Genomic DNA, 8,307 nt, shown 5'->3' on the forward strand with positions numbered 1-8,307 from the left:
CGTTCTGAGGCTGGAGGGTCCTCCAGGCCCGGATGCGGGGCCGCGGGCGGTCCAGCCCAGAGTTCTAGGGCAGGGGGCCCTCTCCCCAAGCTCTGCCGTGCTGCCAAGTAGGAGCGCGCGGGTTGATAGGCAGCAAAACCACCCACCCGGTCCAAACCAGGCCTTCTTAGAATCACGAGACTTTATGGGAAATGAAACTGAAAACGGGAGAGTCCGTCTTTCTAACCTGGCTGGGCCTCGCGCGCCCGGAGACGAGTGACAGCGCCCGCCAGCAGGGCTCTGATTGGCGGCGCGCGCCCCGACTATATAGCGGCGGCGCGGGCGGGCGGGCGGGCCAGTCTCCCGTCCCGCGGTGCCGGCGCTCTGCGGCGATGGCTCCTCGCCCCGGGCTGGTGATGGCTGGTTTCCTGGCCTTGCTCCTCATCCTCATCTATGTGTGCCGCCTGGATGCCGTGCAGCGTGAGTGTCCCCTCCGGCCCCAGCCCGGCCCCAGCCCGGCCCCTGGGCCCCGGCCTCTCTGGCGCTCGCGGCACTAGCTCTGTAACCCCTCCCCGCCTCCTCGCTGGTCTCCTTCCGACCCGGGGCTCGCCGCGGCCGGGGAGTGGGGTCGGCAGGGCGTGCGCGCCTCTTCTCTTCTTCTTGGGGACAGGGGGGCGCGCGAGGCCCCGGGCGGGTCGGAACAAAGTTTCCGGGTGATGACAGATTTCGGGGCGACCGAGGTGGGGGCTCGCTCCCCGGGGGCAGCTGCCTCGGAGGGCGGGTCCTACAGACGCGGAGTCCAGCGCGGTCAAAGGGCCGGGACGTCAGTCTGGGCTTCGCGGGCGGCGCGGCGCGGGCCCCGGGGCAGCGCTGCAGCCGCTCGGCTCGGACCCGCCGCTTCGGGCTTCCCCCCGCGCCCGCCTCCCGCCGCCCCACAAATACCCCCACACAAGCGCGGCGGCACCGCCGTGGATTTCGTAAACCGTCTTGAGGGGCTACAAAGCGCCTTGACATCATTAATTCACTTGTTCCTGTTACTTGTCGCTTTTAAGAATCCTAAGAGCACGTCGTTATTGATAGGGAGCCTGCTGGGGACGTTTTGTGCTTTATGCCATTTGATTCCGAGACTACGATGTCCATACAATGCTTACGATCACCGGCATTTCCAGGATAAGGAAACTGAGACACCAAGAGGTTTTTTTGTTTTTTTTTTTTGTTTGTTTGTTTGTTTTTATTTTTTTATTCTTGAGAGACAGAGAGAGAGAGCGAGAGGCAGAGACACAGCACAGCAGAGGGAGAAGCAGGCTCCACGCAGGGAGCCTGATGCGGGACTCGATCCCCGGACCCCGGGATCACGCCCTGAGCTGAAGGCAGGCGCTCAGCCGCTGAGCCCCCCGGGCATCCCGAGACACCAAAAGTTTAAGCAACTTCATCACACAACACCGGGGGGAAAACGGGGGGCGGGGGGAAACGGCAGAGAGTCGAGCGGGACCTGGGCTTTTTGTGGGCGTGGGCGCCCTTTGGCTGCGATCTTTGCGGTTTTTCAGTATCTCCTCCTCGCGTTTGGGTGTTAGGTTTTTGCCAGGAGGCTAGAGAGCCAGGAGCCCTTGTTGCCTTTTCTTCGCAGAGGGCTTCCTCTTTGGCTCTTTGCCTGGTTCTTTCCAGGATGAACTAAGCTTCTACTTTCTGTTTTGAAAAAAGCAAAGGTTTATCAGGCAAGGATTGTAAAACCTTGCCAGTGATAATGGCCATCAACTTGGTTACCCAGGTCGCCCGTCAGGGACGCTGTAGATCTTGAGCACGTTCTAAAATATCCTGCAATATACCAGAAGCCTCACATTTTCCCCTCACAAAAGCCTCTGTGAAGCGGGGGTGTTTTGCTCATGAAAAAAAAAGGTATTTAATTTATAATCTATTTACAAAATAAAGCACAGATGCCATTATTGATATTTGCGGGTGACCATAGAAATCTTTTTATTTTTTAAAATTTATTTTATTTATTTTTTTCATAGAAATCATAGAAATCTTTTTAAAAATAACAAGCTGATATTAAAAGAAAAATCTGAATTTGAAAATTTCCAAAGTAATACATGCCATGAATAAATCACTTCTAGAAGATACACAAGAAAAGGGTAGTGATGATTGCCTCTGGGGGTCTGTTTTTTGCTCTGTCCCATGTGTGAGTTTTGTTTCACTGTAGACATAAATTGACTTTTCAGTTAAACTTCAGAAGCTCAACTAACTGTCCCAAAGTCACAGAAACAGAAACAGAATTCAAATTCAAACCCAGGTCTTGTCTGATAGGTGTCCTCCTCTTAGAAGAGATTATTGTGATATTTTTGCAGAACCCTGCCTGCCTCCCTCAAAGAGAGAATTCTACGCCTGATGAACCTGTACTCTGACTCTTGTGGCATTTATTGTGTTCTAATTATTAGAAGTTCTGATACAAAGAGCGATCTGATTTGTCTTCACTTTTAACTTTATGGGAAAAAAAAATCAGGGCTTCTTTGGGATCACCAGTCTAGTTCCTAGTGGGGCTGGTGACCTTTCCTTTTATGATAGGGTGTTTCTAGACAGATAGACCTGGTCAGAGTAGCCTAGTACTCCTCTTCCCCACCACCTGCTGGACACAGAGTTGCTGCCCTTTAGTAACCATATACACTGCATATACACTGCATGTATGTGTATTTAAAAGTGAATTAGACACTTTAGTGTCAATCTTCATTTAGTAACAGTAACACTTCTCTTCACTGGATGAAAAATATAGAAATGGAGTTTATGATAGCTTCTTTCCTTATCCCCAGGGATGGTCTAGTTATGCATTCCATTTTGGAAACTATTGTTCTACAGCAATGTATTCCCAATATGGCTAGTTATAGCCATCACTTAAGGGTGCTAGTTAAAAATCCAGATCCTGGGATCCCTGGGTGGCACAGCGGTTTGGCGCCTGCCTTTGGCCCAGGGCGCGATCCTGGAGACCCGGGATCGAGTCCCACGTCGGGCTCCCGGTGCATGGAGCCTGCTTCTCCCTCTGCCTGTGTCTCTGCCTCTCTCTCTCTCTCTCTCTCTCTCTCTCTCTCTGTGACTATCATGAATAAATAAATAAAATAATATAAAAAAAAGTGCAGATCCCAGTCTTGCACACTTTACTTTGGTCACAACAGAGAGTATGTTCTTTCTCATTTGCACAGTCATCACCCTTCCCTATTGTTCTTACCCAGCCCAATTCACTCATTTATGGTATTTCTGGCTTCTGTAGGCATTTTGTTTGAAGTAATAATAATAATAATCTGCCATTTACAGAGCAATTGCTGTGTGCCAGACACTTAATACATATTGAGAAGTCAGATGGGCGGGGATCTAGGCAGGATCATGAACTAAAAAGGAAAGGAGTAAACATTAAAAAGAAAAAAAATATTTGGAGAGTGTGTGAAGTGAGAAGTGAAGTTTAAGTTTTTTTTTATTTATTTATGATAGTCACAGAGAGAGAGAGAGAGAGAGAGGCAGAGACATAGGGAGAGGGAGAAGCAAACTCCATGCACCGGGAGCCCGATGTGGGATTCGATCCCGGGTCTCCAGGATCGCGCCCTGGGCCAAAGGCAGGCGCCAAACTGCTGCGCCACCCAGGGATCCCAGAAGTGAAGTTTAAAAAAGAGATTGGGGCCAAATCATGAGAACTCTTGTGAGATGTGTAGAGGAATTATATGGGTGCTAAGAATCCATCAAAAGTTCTTGAGAGTCTCTACAGAAAAGTTCTTAAAGATTTATGAATCTTTAAAATTCTTTGGCACAAAATCCAGAGATAGAAGATGATGCTACTAGAAACCTGCTAGAAACAAACAAAAAGCCATGAGTAGAACAATTATGTGAAAAAGATACTAAGGCATGGTTTATCCCTCAAAATGGAGGTAGCCTTTTGGAAAAGTGGAACCTCATTTGGCCAGAGTGGAAATGGAATTAGGACAAATCAATGATCAAATTTTTTTTTAAAGATTGTATTTATTTATTCATGAGAGACACACAGAGAGAGAGGCAGAGACACAGGCAGAGAGAGAAGCAGGCGGCATGCAGGGAGCCTGACGTGGGACTCGATCCTAGGATTTCAGGATCACACCCTGGGCCGAAGGCAGGCGCTCAACTCCTGAGCCACCCAGACATCCCTCAATGATCAAATTTATTTTTATTTTTTTTTAAATAATTTTTTTTAAAATTTTTATTTATGATAGGCACACAGTGAGAGAGAGAGAGAGGCAGAGACACAGCAGGCTCCATGCACCGGGAGCCTGACGTGGGATTTGATCCCGGGTCTCAAGGATCGCGCCCTGGGCCAAAGGCAGGCGCCAAACCGCTGCGCCACCCAGGGATCCCAATGATCAAATTTAAACATTCCTTGCCTGATCTAACTTTAGACCAAGGTAGCCCCAGGTGAAATACTCTGCAATTTTCATTTGTCTTTCCCTCATGTCCCACAGATTCCCCAAAGATTCAAGTGTACTCACGACACCCAGCAGAGAATGGAAAGCCAAATTTCCTGAACTGCTACGTGTCAGGGTTCCATCCACCAGAGATTGAAATTGATTTGTTGAAGAACGGAAAGGAGATGAAAGCAGAACAGACAGACCTGTCTTTCAGCAAGGACTGGACCTTCTATCTTCTGGTCCACACTGAATTCACTCCCAATGAGCAGGATGAGTTTAGCTGCCGTGTGAAGCATGTTACTCTCAGTGAGCCCCAGATCGTTAAGTGGGGTAAGTTTCTATGTTCTTTCCTCAGCTACTAACAATTGTATCTGAGCACAGGCACAGCTTAAAGATGCTTTGATGTTTTTTTAAAAAAAAAACGCATGCTGGGATTGGCAGGGAACACTAACTATAAAGCTCTGCTTAAGTGGGACCTGCTGAGAGACCTCAGCACAGCATGATGCCTGAAACAGTTTTCCTGCAGCAAAAGCAGGGAGAAGTAGCAGCAGGCAGCCAGCACCTGCACAAATGCACATGAACTCCCAATATTTCTTTCTTTCTTTCTTTTTTTTTTTTTAAAGATTTTATTTATTAATTCATGAGACACACAGAGAGAAAACAGCTCCATACAGGGAGCCCGATGTGGGACTTGATCCCGGAACTCCAGGATCATGCTCTGGGCTGAAGGCAGGTGCTCAACCACTGAGCCACCCAGATGTCCCAAACTCCCAGTGTTTCTTACCTAACTGGCTGCCTTGCGCTTTCCTGACAGCCTCATGGATACTTACAACCATCAAAAGTCTCAGGGAGCCACAGGCCTTTGTATGATCTGCTATCCTTGTATCTTGTTTGGTACTCGCAGCTGGGTTGGGATCTGAGACCAGAAGGCAAGGTTGGGACTTACTGGGTATTCATAGTTAGGGACAGCAGGCTATTCTAACAGCCTCATTTATAAGTTTTAGACATTTGTTGATACATAATATCTTAAAAGTAAAACTTACTGTCTTTCTTGGTTTTCTTTTTTGTAGACCGAGACAACTAACTAGCATCACAGGTAGGTTTCTAACCTTAAGAAAATACTTTCCTTGTTTGACTGTCCTGGGGACTATTTATAGACAACCTTGTAGGATAACCCTCATTATAGGGAAGACATTAATTAGGGTGGCATTTCAGCAGATAAGCGAGAATCCTCCAGGGAATACATTTTCTTTTCCTGGGGAGTGGCATGAGAACGGTCTAATGCTGCCAGTGTCACTAGCCCTCCACATAGTCAGAGGAGCTGTTGGGGCACTGTAATGTGGTAGAGGCAGCCAGTTACCCACACTAGTTGTGAGGATTTGATCTTTCTTCATCCATTTCTATGGTGGGCATCTCTGGGCCTTCAGAAATGAATTGTTCTCTTCCTTTGCATAGCAGTTGCTTTATTATTCAGCCCCAAGACAGGAGTGACATGGTTTTTACAGATACCCCATTCCTTCAATCTCTTGTTTAGCTTCAGTGTGTGGGCACTGTTTGCCTTCTAGAGGCTCCTAGTCCAACAAAGTAGAGAAATGGAAACGGACTGTTATAATGCAATGTAAGGATACTATAATACATGTATCTATAGAAACTTCAAGCAGTGTGAAAGGGGGAGGAATTGTACTTCTCTGCATTGTTGGTTGGAGTCCAGAGGTAAAAAATCCAGCTTTTCAGTGAAATTCATCTCTACTGGGTACCATGGTACTAAAAACCTATTCAAATTTCCTGTTACATTCTAGCATAGGGAAATTAACTTGACAGAGCATCAGAGAGTTTGGGTGACCTCCCTGGAATCACACAGTTACTAAATGGGAGGGCCAGGGTCTGAACTCTAATACCAGCATTTTTTCCTCTAAGGTTGTGAGAGAGCCAAGGGAATAAATTAATGGGATATGCTCTTTATAATGGGTTTGGAAAATTGTCTGTAGCTATTTCTTTTACAAACAGTGATTTACACAGCAGAAGTTAGACAAATTTGGTGGTGCAATCTATAATCTAAATAAATGTATTGCTAACAAATCTATTTTCTTTTTTTCAGCTTTGAAGATGATGCATTTATTGAACTAATCCCAAATGCTTTGGTTCTTCTTCATGCTGATAGGTTTTTATGCTTTAATCATAAAGTTATATTGAAACAAATACAATCTAGTTGTTAATTCTACATTGGGCACTGTGTCACTATGCTTGACCTATCTGGGCCAGTAGCTATAGTTGTGGAGCTGGAAGCTTAGAGATACGGAGGAGAGAATTCTCATACTCACCATCAATATCTTGGTCAGACCTGAACTCTTCAGTCTCTTCAGAAAAACTGGATAAGAAGATAATTATGCCTGCTTAGAGTTAATCTCCAATTTGCATACTTTGCTTAGAATTTGGGAGACATTTTTTGAAAGATAAATGCCAAATTATTGGAAATTTGTTACAGTGGATAATATACCTTATTGTATAAAATTCATATTTACCTCTTCCATATGTTAGAGACACTGTTGCACATGATTCTACTTATGTTAATTTTGTTTCAATAATTAAAACCATGGTAAAACTTGACATGTTCAGTTTCTTGTATATCAGTCCCTCTCTTACCCCTTTGTTTTCAAACAGGAAACAGTCTTCAAACATCCTTTGGAAAAGAGTGTAAACCCCTGTTATACAGGGCTTGACTCACAGTGAAAAGGGCCTTAGCGATCTGCATTTTACAGATGAATAATAGGATCCCAGGGAAATTAAGTGGCTTAGGGTGACAACAGTGGTCCACTGTGTGACCATGCTTCTGTCTTTTTCTTTTCTTTTCTTTTTTTAAAGATTTTATTTATTAATTCATGAGAGACACAGAGGCAGAGACATAGGCAGAGGGAGAAGCAGGCTCATGCAGGGAGCCCGACGTGGGACTCGACCCCGGGATCCCAGGATCACGCCTTAGGTTGAAGGTAGGCGCTAAACCGCTGAGCCATCCAGGGATCCCCCCATGCCTCTGTCTTTTAGCCAGTGTTCTTTCTGTTCCTGGCCAAGACACAAGGAATGTGCACAACAAAAGTATCTGGAGGATCTCATATTTTAGCAAGCAATAGATAAACTTTGAATGAAAAATACTGGATTTTTCAGTTTTAAAATATAGTTTATACATGATGACCAGCTTTGTGCATTTGTTTATTTAGCCACACCACCACTCTGCCTCTACTTGTGCACATGCGTGCTCTCTATTTCTAAAATAAATAAAATCTTTAAAGCAAAATTTAAAAAAATAAAAAAATAAAGCAAAATTAAGACCTTATGCTCTATACATTAATAATGAAGTAGGAGAAAGAAAAATTAAAACAATCCCATTTATAATTGCATTAAAAAGAGTAAGCTACTAAGAATGAATTTCATCAAGGAAGTAAAAGACCTGTATTCTGAAAACTATGAGACATTGATGAAAGAAATTGAAGATGACACAAACAAATAGAAGATACGGCATGCTCATGAATTAGAAGAATTGACATTGTTAAAGTGCCCATATTACACAAAGCAACTTACAGATTCAAAAGGAATCCCTATCAAAATATCAATAGCATTTTTCATAGAACTAGAACAAAAATCCTCAAATATGTATGGAACTACAAAAGTCTCCAAATAGCCAAAGCAGCCTTAAGAAAGAACAAAACTGAAGATATCACAATTCCAGATTTTAAGATATACTACAAAACTACAGTAATCAAAACAGTATGGTACTGGCACAAAAATAGGCACAAAGACCAATGGAACAGAAGAGAGAGGCCAGAAATAAACCCATGATTATATGGTCAATTAATCTATGACAAGGAAGTGATATACAATGGGGAAAACAGTCTCTTCAATAAATGGTGTTGGG

At 44.6% G+C, this 8,307-nt stretch overlaps 1 protein-coding gene across 1 annotated transcript; it reads left to right on the forward strand.

The window, feature by feature from the left end:
- The first annotated feature begins 301 nt into the window (after nucleotides 1-301).
- On the forward strand, nucleotides 302-7,004 carry B2M (beta-2-microglobulin). Its single transcript, XM_055316575.1, has 4 exons — nucleotides 302-459; nucleotides 4,452-4,727; nucleotides 5,468-5,493; nucleotides 6,496-7,004. Exons 1-3 carry the CDS (start codon nucleotides 372-374, stop codon nucleotides 5,479-5,481), a joined length of 378 nt encoding a protein of 125 aa, XP_055172550.1. The 5' UTR covers nucleotides 302-371; the 3' UTR covers nucleotides 5,482-5,493; nucleotides 6,496-7,004.
- Nucleotides 7,005-8,307: the final 1,303 nt, after the last annotated feature.

Source organism: Nyctereutes procyonoides, unplaced genomic scaffold, assembly GCF_905146905.1.
Source record: "Nyctereutes procyonoides isolate TBG_1078 unplaced genomic scaffold, NYPRO_anot_genome, whole genome shotgun sequence".
Classification (NCBI taxonomy): Eukaryota; Metazoa; Chordata; class Mammalia; order Carnivora; family Canidae; genus Nyctereutes; species Nyctereutes procyonoides.

Excerpts from the sequence above, each read along its gene's own strand:
- B2M (XM_055316575.1), top strand. The coding sequence starts at position 372 with ATGGCTCCTCGCCCCGGGCTGGTGATGGCTGGTTTCCTGGCCTTGCTC. Across the intron at positions 460-4,451 it reads CCGCCTGGATGCCGTGCAGC|ATTCCCCAAAGATTCAAGTG; the intron begins GTGAGTGTCCCC and ends CATGTCCCACAG.